The following is a 27005-nucleotide window of genomic DNA, read 5'->3' as shown; positions in this document are numbered from 1 at the left end:
AAGGATGGCGGGGGCTGCCGCGGTGCTGCGGGCCGGGGTTTGGCGGAGGGCCCTGGGGCACCGCCTGGGGTGGTGGCCCCAGGCCGGGACAGGGAGGGCGGTAGCGCCCCGTCCCCGCCGCCCACGCTGCGTGGAAGGCAACTCGGCACAAAGCGGGTGGGTAAACCCTCCTCCGGGGCGCGGGAGGAGGAGGAGGAAGGCGGGGGGATGCTGCTTCCCTCCCTCCCTCTCGCCCTCCCTCGCCGCGGCCGGAGGAGCGCGCAGGCGGCGGCTGGCAGCCCCGGCCGGGCGGCACGGCGGGCTCGGGGCCGCGCAGCCCCGCGGAGCGGTGCGGAGCGGAGCGGCCTCCGGCCGCCACCCGCCGGGGCAGCCGGCGCGGCGGTGAGTGCGGGCGTGTGGGGCGCGGCGGCGGTTCGGGTCCCTGCTCTCCCCCGGTCCCCGCTCCGCGCCTCCCCGGCGGCTGCACCGGGCGGCGAAGGACGGCCCCGGCGGGGGCTGGGGCTGGGGCGCGGGGGGCAGCGCGGACCCCGGCTGGGGAGGGGGCTCCCGGGTGCTGCGCCGCCCCCCGGCTGTTGTCTGCGGGCCGGTGAACAATGGGGGGAGCAGCGGCCCCGCGGGAAAGGGGGGGCTCTGCCCTGCCCGCATCCCCCGGGCTGGGGGGCTCGGGAGGGCGGCCGCGGGGTCGGAGCGTCTCCGCTCCAGTAGCAACTCCGGAGCGTGTTGCTCCGGAGCAGAACGGCCCCCCGAGCCGGGCCGGGTCCCCCGCGCTGGGGACCTCCGGGGCTGCAGCCCGCCCGTCTGGCACTGCCGGCTGGAGGGCAGGGAGAGGTGTCAGCGGCTGCGGTGGAAAATGTCTGGACGAGGACAGTAGTGAGCCCCGTTCCTAGAGCCGGGCGGTGAATGCAGGGGAAGGGCTGAGCGGGGAGAAAGGTGTAGTAAAGCAAAGTCAAATTTCCCCCTGAATCCTGCAGCCAGGCCTAATGGGAACTGATGCTGTGCCGGGGTGGGGAGGTAAGGCGGGAGGGGAAGGAGTTTTGGGGGCTGCAGTGTCTGAGGCTGGTATGGAAGGAAAGGGAAAAGAGCTCCAGATCTTTCCTCCTCCCCCCAGAGTTACTAGGACTGAGATATGGATCATTAAAAAGGAGTAGTGTAATGCAATTAAGCATTAGACAGTCCCCACTGCAACGCTTATCTATTGTTCCTTGCTCTGCCTTCTGCCAGAATGGTTCTCGTCTGGACAAGAGAAGTATAATTGAACAAATAGTTCATTTCCCTGGCCAATTGCATCCGTAGTCTTTCCTCTGAATCTGCTGCTGGCTGGCTGCAAACGCAGCAGCGTCCCCAGGCAGAAATGGAGAACCGGGACCCTCTGGTGAGACTCCCGCTGTTGTGGGCTAGCCGGCAAGAGCAGCTGTGAGTGTCTGCTAACTGAGTTGGTCTGATGGCAGCAGCAGAGCAGGTTTGCTCCCCCATCTCTTGGTCCTCTTAGCTTCCTTGTGGGGAGTATGAAGAAGAAAAATAACAGGTGGTGAGGCAGGTCCAGCCTACAACTAGAAGATGCTATGTGTGGTTCGGGCAAGTCCTCTCCTTTCTGTACTCTGTCTCTTAAACTTCTCTTTACCCTGGAAGATAAAGGATTTCAGGCTCTTTCGAGGTGATGCTGTTTTGGTGGAGTTTTCCAGCCTGCCCTTCAGCCTGTGTCTGTGGTGCCTGGGTGACCTGCAGCGCACGCAAACACACACATGCACAGCGGCAGGAGCGCGCGAGCCCAACGCTCCTGCGCTTTTCCAAGAAAGCTCTGAGCAGCTGGAGGGGTTGCGATGGCACCTGGGCCCTGTGGCACATGCTTGGCTGGAGGTTGCGTCCTTTCCCCTGGAATCTCCTCCTGGTTCGCAGCGCGCAGCAGAGCTCAGTGCGTGGGTATGCACAGATGCATCCTCTGCACCGCTGCGAGACACACTCAGCACTGGGAGGCTGCTGCTTTTCCTCGCTCCTGGAGCTTCTTATCACAAGTCTGCATCATGCAGCTTTCCTTCTTCTGTTCTTTCTCCTTTCCTCTTTCTTCTTTGTCTGTAGGCTGCCGCCTGTCCCAATTCACTGTCAGCTTCTCCTTCGTCTTTTCCTGCTTAATCCATTCTTTCACCTCAGTTTCTTTTTCTCTAAGTAGACCTTGTCCTGTTCAGCCTGCTCCTCACAAAACTGGAGAAGCAGCCCAGCCCCTCATCTCAGTAGGAGTCTTCCTGCCAACTGTTTACAAGAAGTAGCACAATACCCAGGCTGAACACTGAAATAATTACATACCCAGCCAGAAAGCATAGTAAATAATCCTGCCTTTCAAGCTTTTGGCCAGTGGTGAGTCTTTTGCCATGTCCTTTGCCCATGGGCTAAATATATTATACTTGCTTGCATTTACTTGTGTTCTGGAAACACTAAGTCAGTGCACAGATACGTGGTATCAAAGTGGATGTACACTGATGTCTTGCACCATATACACTTACTGTGCCTGTGTGCATCATGTGTCTGAAGATGCATCGTGCGGCTCTGCTCCTGGGTTCAGGCTTTGGCAGTCGTGCTTGGCAAGTGCGAGGGCTGTCAGGGAAGAAGCAATTGCCGAGGTGTGGATATTGTGCCGTCGGTGAAGGGAAGATGGCTGTGGAGTGAAGGTCAAGAGCACCAGCAAAAAAGTGCAGGGCTTGGCTAGCCGTGTTTTTATTGGTTAGGGCGCTAGCTAGTTTTCCAAGGATTTGTGTGTACATATGATTGCAGACTGTGGGTATTGTCAGCACAGTTGTATTTCCAGTTGTGCTTGTGAGCATGAGCCTGTCTGCAGTTGCTTTGATTGTGAGTCAGTCTGTCTGCAGTTGCAGTAGCTGTGAATCAGTGTCTGCCTGTAATTATGTGTGTGAATCAGTGTTACCTTGTTATACTTTGAGTGCAAACGGTTTCCTGTAGCCGTTGTGGGTGTGAATCACGCTACAGTCCCTCTGGATGTGTTTTTGAGTAGAGAGATGCAATATTGGGATTAATTTTGTTTTGATGAGGAAAAACTGTCAAGCGGTTTTTCGTTTTGAAAAATTAGAGCTGGGCTGGGAGTTGGGCACAGAGCTTGTTCCTCTGTTGCCAGCTTTCTACAGGAGAGATCCACTTTAAGGCTTGCTCACAAGATTTCCATGTTGATCTAAACCTTCAATTTCTTTGCATTGTGCCTCTGGTTCCGAGTGTCCTCTTCTGCTGGCATCTCTTGCAGAGCTGCAGACAGCGCATTTGGTAACCATCGCGTGTGCCTCGCACCTTATGTGTGTGGCAGATTCATGGGAAGGTTGTTTACGGCTTGTGCAGTATGTGTGTTTGTGGGGACGAGCCAACGTGTGCCTCTCGGGTAGGTAAGCACAAACATTTTCATGCTTGTGAGTCAAAGACTCTGTGGTTCCTCTGCCATGTGCCTCTTGCTGTGAGCCAGTGCTGTTTCTCTAAGTAGATGGTAAACAGCAAGTTTGATTCAGGTAGGCAGAGGTACTGCTGCCTGTTTCTTGTTCTCCGATTCCTATAAAATGCTATAGTAGCCTCTGGGGTTCAGCAGCACCTGTACAGCACACAGCAGCACCAAACTCAGAGGCAAGTTGCAGAAATCTGGGCTATCTCAGATGATGGAAGCAGAGCGCTCCCCTCGGTCCAGGCTAACAAACCGAGCCTTCCCCCTGCGCCGGCTGGTGCAAGTAGAGCGCAATGCTGGCAGGGCTGGACTGCTTCCAGCATGCGCTGGCTTGGGTGTCTCTCCCTGTGTTGTGCAGTGTACGCGTGCATCCCAGGTAGCTCATTTCAGAACAAAGGGATGAAAATAAGCGGTAGGACAAGGGTCCTGTGAAACACCAGGGTGTCTTACTCCATCATTTCCAGGCTTCCAGAGGAACCGTATCTGCTCATTGCTGCCCCAGCCCTCAAAGAAGATAATTTTATTTCAAGGGATCCTCCTTTTTATCTGAAGTGATTGAGAACTGAAGCAAAACCACCCCAACAGGGACACAGGGCAGCATGTGCATCACCTGCATGCTGCACTGAGCGCTTGCTGGCTGCCCATCTCTGCAGAGAAAGCTTGGAGCTTTACCCAAAGAAGCGCTAGAAGAGGCATGGCAGTGATCACCACAAGGCTGGTGTGCTCACAGAGGATTGGGGATGGTTGGGCAGACCACAGCCTGTGCAGTTTAGATGATTTTGGAATCCTTGAGACGTATCAAAGGACCTCTCCTGACGCCTGGGACCTGTTTTGCAGAGGCTGCAGTGCAATGAGGAAGGGCTTTAAAGAGTTTCTTGTGCTGTGCAAGTGCACCTGACTTTGGGGGTAAATGTGCAGGTGTTGTGAGGTCACCTATAGTGGTGTGCTTGGCTGTGCTACTGTGCAGGTGGGTGGATGTGCTTGGCATCCACTGGGTCTAGATCACCCTCTTCTCCCTGCATGGAAGTGCTTGTATCTGGGCTTTTGGACTGAGGCTGCCTCTACTTACCAGTTTGTTTTCCAGCTGGCTTCCCAGCATCAGCTCCTCATTGCACACCTCTCCCTGAGATACCTGACTTGGCAAAGATGTGGAGCAGCTGCAGGTCCTGGGGGCTGTGGGCTGAGTGAGAGCTGCAAGTGCTCAGCACTCCTTCAGCTGATGCCACTGGTGTAGGTGCATGGCGTGTGGGCATGCTGACCTAATGACACTGCAGGTACACATCATCTTTGGATGCAGTGATGGGGCAAATATGTCTTTTGGGCAGCTTCGTGAATGCCACCTGAATGATGAGACTGTTGCTAAGTGAATCAGATTGTTCCCTTGGCTGTGCATGTTCCAAGGAGGCAGTAATTTGGGAGAGATACTGATGTGACTCTCTCAAATGTACCCAGGTGGGTTTATGGGCCTCTTCTCTCTTCGTTCCCTTTCTGATGCTTGCAGTCTCCCCCTCTCTGGGCTGTTCTCCCAGATTTTTTTGCAAGCTTTACCTTTCAGTCTCCACCTCCAGAGCTCTATCTGTCTTTCCCTCGTCAGTAGTAAGCCTGTCCTAATCACTCTTTCCTAGGAAGGCATTTCAGAATATTTAATGGTTTCTAGAATAAGGATTTCTTAAAAGATCAGGCTCAGTATGCCAAGTCAGGAGATACCCAATGTTAACACAGTTACTAGGGTACCTCGCTGATCTGGAAGGTACCAGCACTTTTTTGGTTCCCAAGCCCCCTTCCATAGGAGCAGGGTCTGGAGCATGTTGCTGTCTTGGGGAGAAGGAAGCTTTTCCAATTCCTCGTTCCAAAACTGCACATCCAACAGGAAGGCTGTATTTCTCAGGAGCGTTGTTATGCTGTGATGCTCTGGAGATTGTACAGACTGTGTGTGTTGGAGAGGAGTGGGTATGTTTATGATGCCTTTAGATATGTGGTCATAAAGAGACCTGCCAAAATCCGGAGTGCACAGAATTGTAAACTTCCAGCTGCAAAGTATTAACAGGGCTCCTTGGAAAATCTGCATTTGATTCAGCTGTGGAGGTTACCAGCAACTGCAGAATTAGTGATGAATGCGTTTGCTAACTGTGCCATTAAGAAATGAGCAATGGGCAGATGGAGGAAGGAAGTGCAGAGCTGCTTTGAACACGTACCATCCCTATAGGCTCCATCTTGCATAGGCATAGACAGAACCAGAAGCTATGGGGTGATGTTCTTTAACTTATGTGAAAGAGGAGTCAGTCTAAGGAGTTCTACCACTCTTTTCTGAGCTTAGACATCTTTGCTTTCTGCTTTTTTCTTCATGGATACTATGCAGTTTCCTTTCAGCAAAACCTAGTAAGAGATTTTGTTTTTTTTTCTTCTTTGAGACTATTACCATCCAATTAACATCCCTAAATCTTCACTCTGTTACATGCAGTTAAATGCACGTTGCCTGCATCCTCCCTCCCCTTCCCAGAGGATCATGGATCCCTGCAAGTATTCAGATCAAGATATTGTTTCAGAGCCTTCCTGAGTGGGAAGTGACAGCTGAACAGCATTTTCTTTAAGTGCCTTCTGCAAGGACAGCACCAGTTCAGGCTGGAGAAGCCCCAGCATTACTTTTCCTGAGGCACACTTGTGGGTGTTTCCATTCTTTTCCTTTGCTCGAGATGGTGCTGCACACCGAGGGACCCCCTCCTGCCTGCTCTGCCGCGAGCAGTAACTGCTATTGGGCAGGTCCTCTCCAAGAGCGACTCTTGTGCTAAAATCTGAGGAGCTCAGTTACTGGGCTATTGAAACCAGGAGTGGTTTTACAAACCTGCCAGGCCAGAAACCTTGTTATTAGCGAGTGGCCAGTAGCTGTTGGGCTTATAAGGCACTTGTACCATCTGAGATTTTGTGGTTGGTGCTAGCAAGAGACCCAGGGAAGGGGAGAGGTGATGCTGAGAGCTGTTGTGCCATGGGGACCACAACTAGACTCTGGCTATGGGGAGCTTTGGAAGATCCCTTAAACTGTATGAAGGGTGAAACTTCCCTCTCTGCACAAGTCTCCTTGCATCCCCCAGAGACACGTTTCCTGCCCAGCAATAGGGTGATGAGCAACAGTGCCAAGCTCTTTTCCATGCTGTGTTGTCCTTCCTGAGTCCATAAGTGCAGCCATAGCAAACCAGCCACCCATGTACTCTCACACCCCATTTTGGAGGCATTCTCTGTGCCAGCAACCTGAGCTGTGACTGGCGAAGTAATCACTTGGGGAAGTAGTGAAGACAGATTTTTCTCCCAGTGCAGGTATGTAGAACTGGTTCTGATGCTTAAAATGAGACTTAAGCATGTATTTAACTTTATTCAAGCAGCCCTGTTATCCTTGGCTAGGACCTTCCTCAACAGAACTATCCAAAGTAGAAAATTAGCCCTTCATCTCCATATAATATTGAAGGAAAACCGTATGAACAAGGTTTGGTGGAAATGCAGTTGTTTAGATCTTCTTGGCACAGACAGGTATATCTTATACACACCTACATGGAAGGTGTGAGTGCTTCTGGCTTTTGTCACTGTTCTGACCCTGTCTCTTCCTGAATTACCTTGCTGCCTCATTTTCTGGTCCTCTTTTCTTTAGCTGCTCCGTCCCACCTTTGGTGCGTAATCTCCCCAGCCCATGGTCTCACCAAATCTAATAAAGAAGGTCCAAAATGTTCTAGAGGAGTCAGAACAGTTCCTGCAGAGCCAGGAGGCACCTGCTGCAAAACCAAAGGGTCCTCGTTTGTGTGGATATCCCTGGTCAAAAACTTCTGGCAAGGCAAATTCTGCCAAAACAAACCATTTATTGAAATCAGCAGTTGAATGGGAAAGTGTTGATTTCAATGAAATTTCTCAATGGTGGTGTGGGGAGGGGAGAGGGAAGCCAGCAATGGTTTTTTTTTGCTTTTGGCTAGTGTTTGCAATTGCCTTAGGAAAAAAAAATATCAATTAAATCCTATTGTATAATATGCAAGTTTAAGTGAAATGAAAGGGAATAGTTGAAAGGAAATCTGTCAAGGAGCTGCTAATTGAAGGAGTTTTGAATTTGCCTTGTAAGAAACATCAACATTTTAGCTGTCCTTGTTGTGATTTGGAACGCGTCTCCCCAAACTGTCGGAATTTCCCGCAGAACAGATGTTCAGGCTCTTAATTTGTGCTTCATCAGCAAATACTTGAATTTCCACTTGCGTGCCCCTTCTCAGCTGGAGGGTGGCAGGAGCCAGAGGAGCCATCCCGAATCAGGGCTTGTCTCACCAGAGGTGAAGGTGTGCCTATGCCAGAAGGCTCCTGCAGCCCCCGGTAAGCGTGTGCTCGTTCGGTGTGAAGGCTGCGCTTCCCTAGGTACCATCCCGCTTAGATAACATCCAAGCACACCAGCAAATGCTCACATGCACAAAATTAATCCATGTGCTGATATTTGCAAGGATTTTAAGTGAACGATAGGAAGATGAAGGTAACACATCCAAAGTGTGCTCTATGCAAGGCAATGCTAGGGCCCAACGTTATTTTTTTTCCCTGTGCCTGCCGTTAGTGAATATGTTGCCAGAACAAAAGCTGTGGTGGGTGGATAAGGACTTGCAGTGTCTGGCTCTTACCTTCTGCCTGCGTGGCAGCTCATGTCCTCCTAGAGCTGTACTGAGCTAAAAAGCAAGGATCAGGCACAGCATCCAGGAAAACTGTAGGGCCAAAGTGTTGTGGGGGAACCAGGGGTAGCTAAGTGCAGAACTGTGGTGTAATGCACGACCCAGCCCAGCCTTGTGCCCCTTCTCCTCTTCCAGTTGTTCGTGGCAAGGGTAGGTAGCCAGATACACATGGCTGCACATCCATTATATACATGATCTCCAGGTGTTTCCATCCTGCTCGGCTGAGCTCCCTGCTCTCTCTGCATGGGACTTCTGCTGGGGGTTCCCATCTCATGTCCGTGTGCAGAAACCCCTGCTCCTCGGTAGCACTTGCGTAGTTTACCTGCCCTCTTCATCCTGGGACACCCTCTGCTAGCTGAGAAATGCCGTTCAGGTGGTGGGGTTTGGCTTTCAACCCAGCATCTCCTCCATTGCTGGAAGGAGCTGCCTGAGGCTCTGCAGTGTTGGTGCCTATCGAGTGGGGAAACCCAGAGGTCAGATTTGGCTGGCAGCAACATCTTGCCCTGGTTTCTACAGGCTGTGATTGAAGTGAGCCTTCATTTATGGCTGTGGGGACTCACGCTGGCCGGTTGTGCCTGGCTGCCACGGGGCTGAGCCTTTGCTGGGCTGAATCCCACGTGTGCCAGACGTGAGGTGCCGTGTTGGGGAGACGTCACAACAATCTGTATTTATACAGGCTGTTGCTTGGCAGTGCTGTTCCAAGGTGCATCAACATAATGAGATACATAAAAGGAGAAGGCAGTTAAATGTGCAATAACATCCCAATAAAAGTAAAACTGAGCATTAACAAAAAATCTGAGCACACTAAGAGCAGCACACTCGAACACTCCCACTACCTTGGGCCTCAGTGGCCGAACTTAATAATAATTTCTGGCAGTGTCGTTACCAGAATTAAATGAGGGCCTAAGTGTCCAGAAAAAGATGTTTGGAAAAAATAGGTCTTGAGACTTTACAAGTGGTTCTGCTGTGCAAGTGTCCCCAAGGCAGCTCAGGTAGTGGGGGGAGCTGGGAGCTGCTGCAAGGGGAGGGCAGTGACTGAGAGTATGGGGTGAGGAGGAGGAAGCGATGGGTGGAAGAAGAGCCAGTGCGGTTGTTTTGGAAGTGGACCTATGCAGTTGCTGAAAGGTGCTGAAGCACCTGGAGAGCTGCTGAGTGTGCTGTGAACATGGGCTGAGGGTTTGTGTGTGTATGTATGTGCTCGGCTCTGACCCCATGCTGTGACTTCCCCAGGGCCAGCAGTGCTGCAGCGGATGCTGCTGCCTTTGGTCCCTGGGGACTTCAAATACAGGATCCCAGAAACTCTGACTGCTGGCTAACGTAGGTGAACTGCTGAAGAACTGAACGAAGCAGACTGCTTTCCTCCTAGTAAATAAAATCTCTCTTCTCTTCTCTCCTTCCCCTCTGTGCCCACCCTGGCAGGTTTTGGAGGCTTGCTTGCCGGTCACTGTGTGCTGAGGCCATGGCGCTGAGGCTCCCGGGAACGGGGTCACTCTCTCTCGTTAGCCTTGGAGTCCTAGTCCTGGTTTTGGCTCTCCCTGCTGATGCTGGGTAAGGTGGTGAGCGCTGAGGCTGTTGGCCAAGGCTGCAGTCCTCTTGCTGTGCTTAAATATCTCGGGGCCAGTACCTGCATGAAGTAGTCCAGGGCAAAGCACTGACCAGTGTCGCTGCTGTTTGACCCTCCCCTTGTCCCCGTCCCCATGCCTTTCAACCGGGGACTGTTCAGTCCCTCGTGGCCAAGCTGACTGATTACATTAGTGCTATTTGAGGTGCTCTCGCTAAGGACAGTTGTCAGCATTTTTTGCAACAAACCAATTTTCAGATTTGGCTTCTGCACAATTCACTCTGGGCAAGGACTTGGCTTGGATGAGTTTTAACCTGGAAGAGAGACTCCCCCACCGGCTCCCCTTTAATTTTTTAATACTCTTTTAAAGAAAAGAAAATGAAACCGCATGAGCTGTGTGGCTGTTTATGGTGTAACGACCCCGGAGCAGCACACCTGGTCTGCTGTAGCATGGTGGGGGGGCTCTGGCCAGCCCTGGTTGTGTCCCTGGGCATGCAGGCTCCGTCTGTCCCAGCACAGAGTGTGCTGCCACCAGCCTCACCTTCCCAGGCTCTGGGAGCTGTCGGGAGGAGACTAAAGCCTGTTAGTCCGTGACAGGCTCTGCAACCCTCCTCTATGTCCCGCCGGAGCCTCTGCTGAGGCTCGGTGAGCTCGGAGAGCCCTTCGAGGAAGGGAGGCAGAGACGCTCCCAGCACAGCCTGCCAGCCGCGGGGAGGGAGGAGCTCTGCGCAGAGGGAGAGAAATGCAAATAATACACGACTTGTATAAAAAATTTAGAAAAGCCTTTAGAGTGCCAGGTACGGACACTGAAATGCCGTCTGCTGAGTTACAAGGCCAGCAGCGATCAAGGATTTTCATGCATGAAAAAATCTCACTGCTGCCACTCCTGCTTCACCCACGCACCCCTCTGCACGCAGCCGCTTGCCCACTGCACCCTCCTCCCCTGTCCTGCCCACGCCGCTTCACCTGCTTGGATCTAACTTTGCATAAGCAAATGCATCCCGAGCGTACCTTGATGTGTGGCTGCTGACCCTCCTGTGGATGTACGGCTGCCTGCCCAGGCACGGGCAGCCCCGGGCACTGGCCTCCCCTCCAGCCCGCTGGGTCCCCATCCCCGTCCCCACGCCGGCTGCAGGGCAGTGTCAGCAGCCCCTCTGCCTGCAGCCCTGCCTCTGCCTTCCCCACCGCTGCCCTTTTGCTTCCCATCCTGTATTCGCTGGTGCTGCTGCTGCTGCTCCCTCGCTGCCTGCCATGCGGGCATCGCTCTGGTCCAAGGGAGGGTTTGTTTCCTAAATCGTGTACGAGGGGACCCCTGATCGGAGGTTAGCGTGCTGACGTGGCAGCCAGCTCTCCAGAGAGCATGTGCACAGGGACGGGTGGCGAGGTAATGACTTCTCCTCGAGCCTATCCTAATTAAATTTGCTGCAAACCTCTGTCTTCCCTGCCTAAAGGCTTTTAATTATTTTAAAACCATGATCCTCATACCTCTTTGCCGTTCCTTAGAGTTCTTCACTGGGGCTTTGAGAGAGATAAATGAGACCTGTTTTTACGCCTTGCTAAAGGGCAACCTTAGCTTTATGTTAAATTTAGATGAGCCAGCCCAGACCTCAGCTGGACGGGGGAATTAGCCCAAATCAGGTGCCAGGCAGAGGTGCTGCTGGCTCTCCCCTGCTTGCACCTTTCCCTCGCCCTGCCTGCGTCACTCTTTCCCCGCTGCCTCCTGAGTGAATCCCATGCTGCTCACATTGAAGTCGAAACCTCAAACGTCAGGCTAAGTAAAACGGCTTTGAAATTTGTAAACTCATTTTTCCCATCACTGCTGAGCCTCCGCCAGGAGTTCCTTCACAAAAATCTGTCCTCTCACTCTTTATATTATGGGTAATTTTTAAAGATAGCTTATAAAACATTAATGAATGAGCTTTCATGAGCATGCTAGCTATTCGTAAGTTATAGATGGTTATATACCCATCAGCAGACACTGGTACAGATGATTGTTTTTAACCATGACATCTATTGAAAGCCAGTACAATTGAAACCTCGCTAATTACAGTAGGCTTTTGTTAAATTTCTCAAAGTTCTACTTACCGGCAGGGAGTTCAGCTATTTCGAATATTTCAAGTCCAGACAAAAAGCCAACACCAGTGTTTTGATTCAAATGGGAAGGCTTGAAGGCTGTGATGCAGTTCGTAATATCAGCGGTGTTTTGGTATTTCGGATCTGACAGGTTGCATTAGGGCTGGGACGGGTGTTTTCCCAACCATGCCTCACCCCCCCATACCCTATGGGAACTGCAGTTTAAGCACTTTGTTACCCTTGTTGGGCTCGTGTAGGCTGAGCTTTCTAGCTTGACCACTTCTCTCATGACAGCAGGTATTGGTTTGCTAGAAAACAGAGGCCAAGCAGCCTTGTGAGAAGTGGGATGTGATCCCTGGAGAAGCAAAGCTCAAGCACTTGAAATGCAATTTCCCGGAGTGTTTGGTCATTGATGCTGATGCAAATTAATGTCAAAATTGCCCAAAACAGAATATTTCAATTAGCTACAGCATGCTGAATAGTATTGATTCAGCCTGACTCTAAAAATACCCATATCCTACTCTCGATTTTTCCTCTTTTGCTAGAAAATACTTTTTCCTCTTCTTTTATCATATAGAAGCTGGGTTTTCTGTTGGGAGAACATTTTGATAGAAAACCCCAAGCTAGCTGTGCTACTTGTCACCCTACTGACCCTTTGCAGAGTATTTTCAAAGGGACCAGTAGTGTCAGGGGTAACTAGTCTAACCGGATGGGATGCAGCAGGATTAAGTTTTGAACTCCTTAAATGATATTCCTCTTTTTGTGATTTTTTTTCCCCAGTCACTTCCTGATGCATGCTTAAACCAGTGGCTGCACACGCCAACTGGAGCAAGAGAAAAAGAGGCTGGGGAGGCGAAGGAAAGGGGCAGAAGTGTTAGAAAACAACAATTTAGGGGCTTCTCTTCCCCCAGCTGTGGGGAGTGGGACGCTGCTTCAGAGGGTCATAGATGCTTTCTGTGGTAATTGCACCCACGTCTTGCACCAGCAATGTCTCTCTGGTTTGCTGCATTCGTGGTCTTCCTCTCAGAAGTGCTGCCAGTCACTTATCTCTGGTTAGTGGCACGGGGCTGATTTGCCAGTCGGGGCTGCCCCGCTCCTGACGGCTCCTGGTGCCACTGCTGAGGATCCCTCCACTCCAGCAGCCTTTTCTCCCCCTGCCTGGCTGGGCTTCCTCAGCCATCCCGCTGCCTGTCTGTGCCTCTTAATCTTTTTTTGGCCTCATTGGTGTCTCTTTTATTTCCTCTTCCATCTTCCTTGCAATCTCAGCTTCTCTATAGATTTTTCTTTTGGTTTTCTGTTACTTAATCTTCTGCCTTTCCATTTGTTTTGGTCCTAACAGCTATTTCTGCTGGGGAAGGCTGTGCTTGGAGCCACAGCATCGGTACTCTGTGCTGTCTGAGATCTCTTTTAGAGGCAGTCAGCTTCAGAAGGATTCACAGGCTCCTCTTCTGTTGATTGAAAGGGAGACGCAAAATGCAAATTTATTATTTGAGCCTCCTGGGCTTGCGGAACTGCATTGAAGATTTTGTTTGGTGAGATGAGCTTTGTTTGAGAAGTTTACTACTTATTTTATTCTACCTGGGGCAGAAAATGCCCCAAGGAAATCATCTTATTTGTGGGCTTCCAGGCATCTTACGTTCAGCAGAGATAGGAACGTGAAAACTCATTTGGTTTTATAAACAGGGAGAGTTCAAGAAACCACAGAAATGGTTCACGAAGAGTTTTAATTATGGACTCAGGCTTCAAGCCTGCTTTACTGAATTCCTACTTTTCTGCCTCCCTTCCCTCTTCCCTGGAGAAGAGAACTTGGAAATGGCTCGATATGGTAAATAACTGGCATCACTTCTTCCATGCTGCCTAAAAGGAGATGCTGGTACTTGAATAACTGAGGTTCCCACAGCTTCTGTTCATAAAATGCCCTTTCTTAGGGGCAGGCGAGGGATGCTGGGGCAGGGGAAGGCTCCCTGAAAAAACAGGGCTCCTAAACTGCTGCCCAGGGGGCTGCTGGCCCTGAGCATGGACAGGTTGGGAGGGGGCAGCCTCAGCTTCCACGGTGAGGGCTGCAGTGGCAGAGGCTAGCGGCGAGTTGATTTGAGATGCCCTGTGGGTAGCCCTGCAAGCACATCACCTTATCAACAGGCATGCCCCATCCTGCAGTTCAGGGCCCACTGCAGCACAGGCTGGAGCATCAACCAGCTTCATCTCCAGTAGCTGTTCAGAGCATGTAAAGAGTAGGTTTCTCTTCTGATTATGTTTTTTCCTTTTTTTTCCCCCACGTGCCAGGCTTTCTCAGAAGCATGTTTCAGACGTCGTCGATGACAGCAAAGATAACATCACCATTTTCACCCGCATCCTGGACAGGCTGTTGGATGGATATGACAACCGCTTGAGACCCGGACTTGGAGGTCAGTTGGGTGGAGAGATGATGTTTTCCACAGCTGTGTAGCTTTAGAATTGAGAGGCTGCACAGACAGCTTTTTAATAAGTCTGGTGCTGTCGGGAGGAGAGGCTGGTTCAGTGTCAGAGTCAGTCTGTTGCTGGTTCCCCATTTTGTGTTCATACTTTCTTGTTGTTTGATATTTTGTGAGATGAGAGGTGCAAGTCCCTGACTGCTGTGGTCTTCTGTGACATTACATTGATAGGCCTGTAGATGGAGCAAATATGATTAAACTTATTTCTCCTACTTTTATAGGCCTTACCGTTTCAGAAATGATACTAATCATCATAAATGATGATACAGTTTGCAGGACCTTTAACTCATGTTGGTGTTGCTTTTTAGTCAGAGGGCTTTGCTACAGAGCTTCTATCTCAACATCTTGGTTATTTCCTATGTAGCTGTCACCTGGCAAGCTCTTCTCTGTGGGCTGGTCTGGGCACCGGGCTCTGCTGTCTCCTGAACTGCTTTTAACACCGCTGCCATTATAGCTACTGCTGCTGAGTTTCTCTCCGAGCACCTACAGATGTTTAAGGTGCTTTAGAAAGCAAAACCATGGTAGTCACCTTCCCTCCCAATGCTTATGGCATACATTTAGGGTGATGTAAGGAGGCAGAAGCAACGGGGAGATGTGTGGGGAAGGCAGATGTGAACTAGCTGTATCCTCACTGAAATGGGGGTGTCTGGAAAATCTTTGGGGCTGCCTGAAACCTAGGGAGCTTTCAGCTGGGAACTGCTGGTGACCTCTGGCAGGCATCCGCAGTTACTGTTCAGGTATTGTTCAGTTGTGACATGATCTAGGTAATCCTGCTCCGGCAGGGGGATTGGACTAGATGATCTTTCGAGGTCCCTTCCAATCCCTAACATTCTGTGATTCTGTGTGAACTTTCTTGGTGAGATGAGGGAGACATGGGCCTGCGTGGTTTCTTGGTGCGTAGTTGCCAAGGGTCACAGAGCTCTCAGGTGCCAGTGACTGTGTGCCCCAGGGGCCACTGAGGTTATGTCCCTGCACTGCTCTGAGCTCTCCCGCTCGGCTGCAAAGGTGTGTTGCTGGACCACAGTTCCCACCCAAAGCTGGAGCTACCACATGTTTCTCTGTTCCCTGAAGGTCCCACTGCCAAGGGAGGTTGGGAATGAGCTTTCCTGAGATCTTGCTTGTTGACAGGGGCTCCAGTGATATTGTGCTAGCCTGGAATTGCACCCTCTGTTCCTCAGAGCAGCCTCATTGTCTCTTCCCAGTCCCACGTCCACCTCTGTGCCATGGCCCTCTGTCCTGCACCTGTCCAGGAGTACTTTGATCCCAAGCAGAGACCATGCAAAATCCGGGGAAGAAGGGTTTCTCCAGTGAGCATCCTCACCTCTGATGGGCTGCCATGCTGCAGGACACAGACAGGAAAGGGTTACTGCATCTGCATAAGCCATCCATCAGTTTTATTGCTTTTGTTGCTTGTTTCTTTCCCCCAGAATTAACTGCGGTCCCACTAATAGCTTTGCTTCCTCAAGTCTCCCTGATGGCTGTATTGATTTAACTGAAACGAGTTCTGAAAGGGGACTGAGGGGGCATTTATGTTCACCGTAGGCTCGGTTGCAGACAACCTCGTGCAGAGTATTAACAAGAGGACTCCCAAGAGCCCATTGCTGGGGAACTTGAAACCTTTCTTGGAACATCTCTGCTCTCTTGCTTTAGATCCTTTAATAACGTGCTTAACATAATAAATTGCCTTTGCCTGAACCAGACGTGGCATGTTTAAAGACTGCTTTCACCTCTGATTTCCCCTCAAGGAGCACTCTCGCAGACCCAGATGGGAGGTTTTGACAAGGACTACACGTTTTGAGGGCTCTTGGCTGGCAATGAGTTGTCCTTAGTATGTGTGTGTATGGGGCAGCCTGTTGAGCCAGGCCCTACCCACTTTTAGCTGGACCTGTTTTCTCCAAGCCTAGGCTTTTGTTCCTTGGAGGTCCGTCAGGGCCGCTATCAGGAAGAGCATTAGAGGGTGGCCAGAGAAGCAGAAACGGTCCTGCTGCAGACTCCAGAGTTAGGGGTTAATCAAATAGCCTGGGGTGATAGTCAGCAAGAGATGGGCTGTCCAAGGTTCTGTGAGATCTGTGAAAGGGATTGCTCTGCTTCAGGTTAGCAGCTGTGCTGCTGGGTGATTCAGTGACTTACAAGGTACATCGGTCTTCCTGTGAGACAGCACTGGGCAGTCCCTGTAGACCCAGCACTGGTTCTCTGTGTTTCCCTTGGGAATATCTTCCACTTGCTTTTCTGAAGATGTCAGGTGAGAGCATCCATTAGCCCCATGCAGTCCTGCTTTGGTGTCTGTGGAAAGGGTGGACGTGGTGGTATTGTGCCCACACCAGGCTACTGGAGAGATGGACTGGCCTAAATTGTGCGTAACCAGGAAGCAGGACACGCAGGCTCCCTTCTTGGCCCTGGTTTCCCTGCTGTGTATGAGACAGATCCCCCTGGGCTGGGATACGGAGGGCTGAGCAGGTGCAGGGCTGCAGCACCTCTCGGTGCTGCGTGTGCCCGGGCGCCTGTCCCCTGCCTTTGGCAGGGCCGTTTCCCTGTGAGCCGGGAACTGAGCAATGTTTGTTTAGGCTTTTGGGAAAAGAGACTGTAAGCAACAGAGTGTTGATGTGGCGACTTCTCCCCTCACGATAGCCTCTTTGTATTTATTTTCTTATCCCCTCTGTTTTCACCATCTGCTGCCACCCACTCTAATAGCTCCCATGCCAGAGCTCCTCTTCCTACCAGGATACTGCAGACACAGACTGAAGCAAACCAGCGCTGGGGCTGCTTGGGAGTGCCTGGTGCTGCAGAGCCAGGCTCCAGGTGAGGGTGGTCCTGTGCCTTGCTGCTGCTTCTGCCTCCAGGAGGTAGCTCTGGACATCCTCTCCAGCAAGGAGTCCTTGTAGCCTTGGTGGCAAGTAGAGGTTTGTGAGCATATTCCGGGCTAGCTTAGATGAGGAAAGGTGGGGGGAGAAGGTGGCTGTCAGACCCCTCCTTCTGCAGGAACACCCCATAGCACTGGGGATGCGACCACTGGTGTCACAGAGAAGTCTTCCATGGCTGGTAGGAGGTTTCTCTCTGTCTCTGCCAGGTGAGCTGGAGCTGGCTTGCTCTTAGGGACAGAGCTGAGTCTCTTGTTTGGCCCCATGGCCACTGAAATACGGCCTGGACTTGGGAAGGGGTGGCTGCATAAATAGATCATGTTATAGGACTCAGAGCTGGGGAGGAGAGGAAAGAATTGTCAGCAGATAACCTGCGTTTCCCCTGGGAAAACACAGGGCAGATTGGTTATTAAGTCAGAAGAGGAACAGAAATGGACCCTGAGGGGATGGAGACATCTGTTGTCATGGCCAACCTTGCAGGATAAGAAAAGCTCCCATTGAGAGAGTTTCTATGGACAGCACTGGCCTCCAGTCCTGGTCCGGAGCTGTGCAATCATGCAGACCCTCTGCCCAGCCCCTCGGGGGCTGCGGTGAGGGGCGTCTATTTATAGCACTCAAATTCTCTTTTCTGGGGCTACCTGCAGAGCTGGCATGTGGAGAGGCCTCAGTTTTGAACCTGGAGCTTGCCTTGCTTGCAAGAGTAGGAGAGAGGAGATGTGGCCAGGAGAAAGAGGTAGAACTGGCAAACAAAGGGAGAGACGTATACCCAAAAAGAAGAGATGCTCAAGGAGTGGGATGTGAGCGATGGGACCATGAGTGATCCTCCAAGAATGGTTGATGCACAAAAGTACCCTGTATATCTTTGTGCTGCTTACTGTGAAGAGTGATTGAAGTTCTGCAATCCTTACCCAGCCAGTGTGATGCCCAGCACAGTTACCGTGAGAGGGGATGCAGTGGCTGGGTTCTTTGAAGTTCAGTGATGGTCCCTGTGCAGCTGCACCTCCTGCAGCCTTATTTCCTAACCGATGAAGGTAGGGTCCATTGTGCTGCAACCGAAACGCAACCATCGTGTGAATGCCTGGGGAGGGGCAGAGGGGAGGTTTCCACACTTGCCCCAGCCTTTTCCTTCCTTACAGCCTTGAGAATACTTTCAACATGCTTTGGCAATGCAAAGCTGTCGGGGAGCACCTTACCGCTCAGGGAGGAGGCACGTGGGGCCTTTCCAGAGCTGTGGCAAAACGGAGTAGTTATTTCTTCCAGCTCAGCCAGAGACTGACTGCTTCACAGGGGCCAGGAGTGTGTCTGAGGTGCTGTTTGGTGTAAGGGTGAGGAACCCAGAGGGCATCTGGAGCAGTGGTGGACAAAGTCTCTGTATCGGGTGGTCAGGGGAAGCCTGCACTCCAGAAAACTGTTGGCCTTTTCCAGGGGATGCCAAGGAGGAAACGATTTTGCCCCAAGGAAGAGGAGAGAGTAGGCTGTCCAGTTTTCCAAAAGATGGGCTGTAAACTTCCTAGATAAGCCAGTTTCTCAGTTGCAATTAAAAAGTAATTTGTACCAAGTTAAGCAGCTAGGCTAGGATCGATCGGTGTTCTCCCTTCTGGATGCAGCATCGCTTACAAGGTAACTCACAGTATTTCCCTAAAGCTTCTACCACATCTCTCTGGAGTCCCTAAATGGCTGACGCGGCCCTGCTGAGGGAGCGGTGGCTGGCAAATGTCCTGCCTGTCTGTGTCTGCACGATGTGCTGCTGCACAGTTGGGGGTTAGGAGCCTACTGAAGTTTTCAGAGCATGGGGTTTACTGGTACCGGCAAACGCAGGCAACTGGATTAAAGCAGTGCAATTCCCTAGGCAGAACAAGGCACTTGGGCCCGTTTGGTTTCTTCTTCCTTGGGGACAGGGCATGGCACCCATTCCTTGTCCTCAGGGTTGGCAGTAGGGGGGTCCCACCCAGGCAGAGATGAAGCCCCAGTTTGTACCTGCACAACTGGGTATATCTGGAGAGTGAAAGCAACCCAGGCTTGTGGCTGCCTCCTCTTCCTCCATCTCTACTGGGTTGCTCTTTGTGACTTGCTGTCAGCATCTCCCTGCCCACGCTGGGCTCAGTGCAGATGCCCTTGGGTTTGGACAGGTTTTGGTGCAGTCAGGCTCTGCTGCTTGCAATAGGACTCAAATCAGGGATGCCCAACATAGGCCTACGGTGCCTTTTATCTGGCCTTACTATGTCAGCTCTGCCCTGCTAATGGTTTTGATCTGTAGCCACCCGTTAATATTTATCCTGCTGATGTAGTCCCTTTATTCTTTCGTAAGTGAAGCACACCTCGGTTTGAGTTTTTCTTGTCTCTTCTTTCTGCGGTGCAGTGTTCCTTCCTGCTTTTTTAATGATGGTGTAGTTTGGCAGGATGGCTTCTGAGCAAGCAAGAAACATCCGTATCTCTGCCTTGCCATCTGTATTTTCACTGATTCAAGTGCTGATGGCCCAGAGGTTTTGGACTTAGGTTCAGAGTGGCTTCCTTTAGGTTGAGACATTTCCATGAGATGCTTGTTGTGTTACACCTCAGTGCATCTGTCATTTTGTCCTGACCTCCTGCAGGTAAGGGCTTGTCTGTTATTATGTGAGCATTAAGGCAGAGGGGCTGAAATAGTCAGAATAATTAAATTCTAGAACTGCCTTCTCTCGAAAGTACAGTGCTCTTCAAGCTGAAACAGTGAGGGCTTATCTGCCTGGCAAGATCCAAGAAGAAATCTGTTTACAGTGAGAGTAACCTACAATACTAGTAGAAATTGTTAAATTGTCCAGACTGAAGTTTAGAGAACTTTTTATTTCCTAAAATCTGGATGAAATGTTGAAATTGTCCTTTCCTTCTGCAGACAGGTTGCAAAGCCCCACGGAGGGGACCCTCGCAAGCTCTTTGGGTCATGTAAAGTGGCAGTGTGCAGCAGCCCAGCTTTCGGGTGCTTGGTGGTGGGCAGAGGGCTGGAGGCAGGGCTGTTCTTGGTCCCTTGGCAGAAGCATTGGGCACTGCCTGTCACTGTGGGGACACCTGAGTGGTGGTGGCAGAGTCCCACTGCAACGTGTCCCACTCCCTATTGCAGCAGAGCTGGTCCCCAGGCATCCAGGGAGGCCAGACTTGGTCTGGCCTTGAGCTCTTCTGCAGTTTTTTCACCTGTGCGTGATGAAGCTGCCTGCAGTTTGTCATAAACATTATCTAGATCTACTGTTTGTGCAAGAGAAACATTAGATGACAAACCCAGTGGCCCTTTGTGGTTTGTTATGATTTCCAGGGTTTCAGGACTGTGTTTAATCTGTTTTTCTGTCTTAATGTTCCACCTCTCCCAACTTCTCATCTATTCTCTCTGATCTGACTTCATGTCTTGTATTGATTACTCCAGGGAGGAATTTGATCCTTTCTTGAAAAAATCCATGTCTTATCTCAGATTTTTGTATTTGTCTGAGATTCCTTGATGAGTTTTAATTTGGAGCTGAGGCATTGCCTGAACAGCGTTTTATTTACCTTTCTGGGCAACGGGGACCCTGCTCTGTCTTGTCAAACTTCTGAAGTTAAGATCTATGAACAAATTTTAAAAAAGGTTGTCTTCCCCTTGGGTGCAGCTCTCCAAAGGCAGCTTTGCCCTGAATTTGCACAGCCCCGATGCTCTCCTCTCCCATGCAGAAATCCCGGCTGTGCTGCTATTTAAACCCACGGCGTACAGGGAAAGGGAGCTCTGTGTGAAAAGACGTGCACACATCAGAAGGCGAGTGAGGAATATGGGCTTGACAGCTATGCCTAAGGGTGAAAGTCTTCTCTTAAATAAGTTATGAATTTGCTTAGGGCAACAAGCTTGTATCAAAGCTTTAGGGATATCACAAACACTGCAGAAGGGTCAGAAACCCATTGTGAGAAGAGATTCCTAGCTTTTGGTGTGAAACGGTACCTGGGCTTCAGGTCAGCACCAGGTCCTTTGGGGGCATCTCACAGCTGCCTGTGCCTCTGCAGTGCCATGGAAGGGAGGGGACCACCACGGCGGGTCCCTGCCCAGCCACCCTCTCCATGGGGCAGTCGTGGGGCCAAAGTCGATCACCAGCGACGAGGCTGTCCTTGGGCTGCGCGCTCCTGGGCTCTCCAGAGGGGCCGCAACCAAGCCCCCAGGCTGCCAGGGTTGTGGAGGGGAGGGTGTTTCTCATGCTGCTTTGGATGCCTTTTTTTAGATGGCGCCTTCATTACTGTGCGTGGCTCCAATGAGGAGTCTGCGCCAAGCTGCCAACCCCTCCATGTACCCACACACGTAGGCAAGAAGTAAGATTTTTCCCGAAGGGTGAGAAATTCTTCTAGGAAAGTGAATCCATTTGGTGGAATTTTTGCCCCAGTAATTTGTACTGGAGTAACATCTCAGAGCTTCAATGCTAGATCAGCCACCTGCAGTGAACCAGTGCGAATGTTAGGCAGCTGATCCCTGCCCGAGGAGAAGCTGGTGGGTGCGTGTTGGAGACGGGATGATGCTATTTGTTTATAATGACTTTGGAAGGGGGGAGCTGATGTTTAAGCATGTTGAACATGTGTTAGATGGTTTTAAGAACATTAGTAGAGGATGTTATAGATGGCTATAAACTGCTTGCAAGGATGTCTTTATTGATCTGTTGAACTATGGCAGCTACTCATTTGTTAGAATTTCCATTCGTTCAGTCCCATGTAAAGGATTTATAATGTGTCTTTGATATGGATTGTGAAATAAGGGGTTTTTTTTATTAGGTATTATAGAGTTTAAAAACACCTTTAATTGGTTTATTCTGGGAAGCTGGCGGTGAAACAACTGGTCAAATATTGAGGAAACAGCAGTTGTTTTATTCGTTGAGCTGGAGGATAAAATGATTGCAGCAGTTTGTGTACCTATACAGAGATGCTGATTATGTCTGATGAGGCAAAGCCATTGATCGTGTTGGTGGTGAATTTCAACCCGGTCCTTCAGGAAGGAGCAATCAAATCACATCTACCTGGGCCCCCTGCAGCAGGGGGATTAATGCTGCTGATTCAGACCTGTTAGCTTGTTAATGCTGTTTCATTTATTTAGAGGTTATTATTTGATTAAATAAAAATATTGGAGTGTTCATGAGGCTCTGGAAGATGCATGGGGCTTTGGGAAGTGAGTTACAGCAAGACTATGAGGCTAAACCGTGCAGGGTCCCCTAACCAACTGCTGTTGAAAGGCAGAGTGAAATTCCCACCCTGTTGCAGTAAATGGCAAAACTGTTACTGAGTCTGGTGGGGCAGGAATTTCGTGTAATGAGTTCTTTCTCTGTGTGTACTAACCTGTAGCTTACTTTAAAAATCTGCCTCTGAAGGACATACAGCTATGTGGAGTACTGGCAATTGTAAGCATAGAGTATAGCCTAGAGAGGGTTTTAATCTGCAATTTGCATTGTGAGAAAAGGACACCCTGTTCACTTTACCTTCTGGAAGAACATAATTCAAACCAAAGTGGTGGGAACAACAGGCATGAAAAAAGCTTATGATTTCCACCCTCCCCCCAACCTTCTGGAAAATCCTATTGATGCCAAAGTTCAAACTGAATGAATGAATGGAATGATTCATGACTGGAGCGAAATAAATTGTGTCTGAAAATTCAAGACGCTATTTCAACCTTGCAAAAGTCATTTCACATGCCTCTTTTTTTGGAAGGATCAGTTCTGATACGAGAAACTTTGTCAAGGAAAGGATCTGATGACCACAAAAAAAACCCCAAACAAAACCCACAGCAATTCACAAATGGGAAGGTGGCAGAGGCTCTGCACAAGGCTTGCTGCACCCATCTGAATTCTTGTCAAGGAAGTTGTTTGTATCCATACAGGCCAGTCAGATTTTAGCTGTCCTGCATTCCTACTTACCTGAAGACATGTCTCCTGGAGAGCTGTGAATGTCACTTTAGCCAGTTAAGGCCACTGTCCTGCAAAAAATGAAGGTGCAAACTCTTCTTTCCACAATTTGTGTTTTCTGTAAAGGGTCTGTGCACATGTGGGAATTGAATAACAGGCTTTTGTGCTTGCGAGATTAGAGCTCTTCCCTTTGGAGAGATGCACCTGGTCTCCTCTGAGAATTTGAAAAAACCTTTTCCTAGAAAAGGGCCCTGTCTGCTTGCATGAGGAAGGGTTAAAGAACAAAACCATGAAATATCCTTTCTTCTTACCTGATCAATCGAGCCATCATTATGAGAGAAGCTTTCTGATAGCTTCTCTTTGTCATGTAACGTTAATACCATTAAGTCCACTTTGGCAAGGAAAGCAACGTATAATTAATTTGCAAATCAGGAAAGTGGATGCGATTTTTATACAAAAGAGAAGGTCTTTAACTGCAGAAGGCATTGTGTGGGCATGGCTGTGCTGCAGATGGGACCTCTCCTCTCTGGCAGGGCAGGAGTCCCTCCTCGAGCATCCCTCTCCCAGCAGTGGTGTTGGGACTCCGAGGTCCCAGGCTGGGCGGGTTCCTCTGTGCGCACACCTTCAGTGGGTCTCAGTTTGCTACCAGCCAGAAAAGGGACTGAATCTAATAAGAGGAGAAGCAGGTGGGGCAGGGTTGAGGTTAGGAGTATGCAAGTGCCTCTGAATATCTGAGGAGCAAGTTGGTTGAGCCAGGGGAAAGTATCTTTAAGCTCTGCCTCCATCCACTGTGCTTTTTTTTTAGAGCCTTAGCTCTATTAGGATTATTATTATTTTGATGCAGAACGCATTAAAAAGGGAAAAGGAAAAAAACCCAAACCCTATCCAGACTGATTTGTTCCCAGAAAGATGTTTAATTTTGTATGTACAATTGAAAGGGGCTAAATATAGCTGTATTAATATTTATGGGCCTTATGTTGGAGTCAATACAAGAGTTGCTGTTCAAGGCAATTAAGCTTTACCTTTTCACATCTAGGATTTCAGCGTTTGGAGATGACATTAGCTGTGTGACCTGCATCCAAGAGAGAAAAAACTAAAAGCATGCCATTATCTGTCGAATATGATACCCTGTATTTAGCGCTGCTTGCTGACAGGCAGTTTGTCTCCAGCAAGGGTGATCTCTCAGAAGCAGGACTGCTGTCTTAACAGGGAGGAAATCAGTAGGCTCAGAGGCTTGCAGGGGACCTGTCCCTGCAGCCGATGCTGTGTTTTGGGAGGAACTGAGTGACTAAACTATCTCATGACATCAAAAAGTGGGCATTGCCCACCTCTGGTGCATTGGTAGCTGCTGGGGATGAGGGGAAAATGATTATGGTGGCACTTCATGGACTCCGTTCGTTTTCATACCACCTCCACCCTGGAGCTGTGGCATGGGAAACGCAACTCTCAGTAGCTCGTGTGCAGAAGTGTGCCCTATTCCTGGGCTTGGGCTATCAGTGCGTGTACGCGGGGCCAGTCACAGCCTTCATGTCATTAAAGCACAGGGGAAAGCAAATCCTGTCCAGAGATCTGAGCTGCTGCAGGGAGCGTGTGCATGGGGAATTAGGTTGAGGCTGTAACGATGAAAACAAGTCAGTTTGCATTAATAACAAAGGCAAAATGATGATGCGCTTGATTTCTGAAGCGCTGCCTTTCAAGAGCAGGGTATCACTAGTATAACGTGACAAGAGTCCTGGCAGTGGCTGAATTGCCCTGCATTGCCGCTTTTTGGAAGCTGCAGCTGCTCACTGCTCCCGTTAACAAAGAAGCCGTTAGATGCTGTAAAATCTCTCACTGATAACTGTCTGAATCGTGCCTTTCTACTAAATTTGATCAATGTGTCAGATTTTTCCCTTTCTTCCGTCTGGACTCTAATCACTGCCTTTGAGAAGGGAGGGCTGCAGTAAGGAGCTTTGGGCACGTGCCCTCCCCGGGACAGAGACTCACAGCCAGGCTGCAGGCAGAGGTTGTCTCACTGAGGGTGAGCTTGGTGCTCATCCCTTCTCCTGGGACTCATGCGCCCCACAAATTTTGAAGCTTTGTGTGGGTGTGTTTTGGTTCTTTCACTAGTGCGTTGGATATTTTGGTAGCTGGAAGCGTTTTAACCCCCTTCGATAGCATCAGGGGAATGCATTTTCTGATGGCTTTCATCAGCTTTTGCTGTTGGAGCACAATAGATGCTTAACAGGGAGGGAAAAGCAGAAATCGGATGACACACCTGCGGAGGTAGAAATGGTGGCCATGTTCTTAGTGGTTGGCAATGAATTTCCAGCTCCAAAGGGCCTTTCTGAATTCAGCCTTGGCTCTGGGGATTTGCACCCGGTGATGGCAACCCCAGCAGACCCATATTTCCAATTACAGATGACAATATCCTTGCCAAAGGTGTTGGCTTGATAGCAAAAGTTTGTTCCTTGGTGTGCCTGAGAGCGAGCCAGCGCGGGGCTGAGTCCCACCCTGTCTCTATTCCTGAACAAGGGCAAGCCAAGCTATATATTAAGGAACAAGGAAATTGCATCAGTTAAATATAAAAAACTCATTTAGCTAAAGCAGCACAAATCTCCATGAATATTTATCTGATGTTATGGAAGCATGTGGACTCCCACCTACTTTATTAAATTGATTTTCAATAAAAATGCCAGTGGAAGACATTTGATTAATGGCTGGTGGGACGGTACAATTAATGTGAAGTCTGGAGTCAGCAAGAAGTGTCCCCTGAGCCTGCGTGTCCCTGCTGGAGGCTGGGCTAAGAAAATGTTTCTAAACTTTTCTTAGGGACAACAGCGATGTTTATCCATGTGGTTTCCACCATGGGGTGAACAGGAGCTGCTGTTTTGCTGCTGTTTGGCTGGCGCGTGGTTTTGCTGAGGGCCAATGTCCTGACCTTGAAGCCAGTGTGTGGCTTTTGCTCCCAGTGCTCTGCCTTTTCCTCTGCTTTTTGCACCCCTCCGAGCAGGCTGCACCTGAGAATTAAGCACAGCAGTGAGCTTCAGCGATCACGTCGGGTTTAAGTGAGGCTCCCTGGGCGTCGGGTTTAAGTGAGGCTCCCTGGGCCTTTGCGTTTAAACATGCCTGGGATTAGTTCCATCAGCCTCCGGATCCGCTCGGCTCCTAACAATTTACCTGCTCGGATTTGTCTCCTGAAGGAAGGCAATTTGAAGCTGTAAAGTTACAGCTCTATTAGAGAGCTCCAGCATGGTTTCCCACCGGGACCCCTGCCAGGGCTGGCGCTGCCTTTTCCTGATGAGCTGTCGGGAGCTGGGGTGGGAGATGCTGAGCGTGGTGCAAGTGAGGGTTGCGGGTGCTGCGGTACCCGGGGAGCCTGGAAATCCCTGTGGGATGAGGGGGGCTGCCCTGCCCCTGGAGGGTGGCGGGGCTGGGGGCTGCCAGCGCAGCCTGAAATAGAAACTCTTCCCCGGGGGTCTTGAGAAAAATCTTTGGAAGCTGCTGTGGGTGGGATGTTGCATCTCAGTTTCTCTGCAGGAGGTTTCTGAGCCAGAGGTGTTGGTTGTTCGGGTGTGATGGGGAGGTGAGGACTGCGTGGGAGCGGAGGTGGGAGGTGTGCCTTGGTGCGGTAAGGAAGGCGAAGTGTTAGGCAGGGAGGTGGCTCTGTCTCAGCATCCCCCAGCTCCACACCCGTGGAGCCCAGAGGGGTACCACAACGCTGTGAACCGCTGCAACAGGGGTGCCCGAGTGGCATCAAATAACCAAGACCTGGGGCACGAACCCTTCCCCTGGCCAGTGTGGGGGCCCCATGCGCAGGCTCATGTGCTGGGGAGCAGGATCGGTGCTCTGAGATGCTCGCCTCTTCCCAGGGGTGCCCAGCGGGCTGCGGTCAGATGGCACAGGGAGAGCAGCCAGGGGCGGAGATGGTGCAGATGCTCCTGATGCTGCCCTCCGAGGCCGAAGGGCTCTTGTAGTGGTCTCTATTTTGTAGTACTTTGGGTTTTTCTCTGCATGCAAATATATAATGAGGCCGGTGATGGCTCTCTGCCTGCAGGAGAAGAGGGGGTCCCCC

The 27005-nt window shown here is 50.5% G+C and overlaps 1 protein-coding gene across 1 annotated transcript in view; it reads left to right on the top strand.

Annotated features, from left to right (window-relative positions):
- The first annotated feature begins 207 nt into the window (after positions 1–207).
- The window catches only part of LOC137669601 (gamma-aminobutyric acid receptor subunit alpha-3-like), a 71850-nt gene continuing 45052 nt past the window's right edge, over positions 208–27005 (top strand). The window contains exons 1-4 of the mRNA XM_068411759.1: positions 208–307; positions 342–381; positions 9538–9666; positions 14036–14157. Of these exons, the coding sequence (XP_068267860.1) occupies positions 208–307; positions 342–381; positions 9538–9666; positions 14036–14157 (391 nt within the window). The remainder of the gene's footprint in view (positions 308–341; positions 382–9537; positions 9667–14035; positions 14158–27005) is intronic.

The sequence above is a fragment of the Nyctibius grandis genome, chromosome 13, assembly GCF_013368605.1.
Source record: "Nyctibius grandis isolate bNycGra1 chromosome 13, bNycGra1.pri, whole genome shotgun sequence".
Classification (NCBI taxonomy): domain Eukaryota; kingdom Metazoa; phylum Chordata; class Aves; order Nyctibiiformes; family Nyctibiidae; genus Nyctibius; species Nyctibius grandis.
Note: the sequence above shows the minus strand (reverse complement) of the source record. Positions and strands in the feature narration are given on the sequence as shown.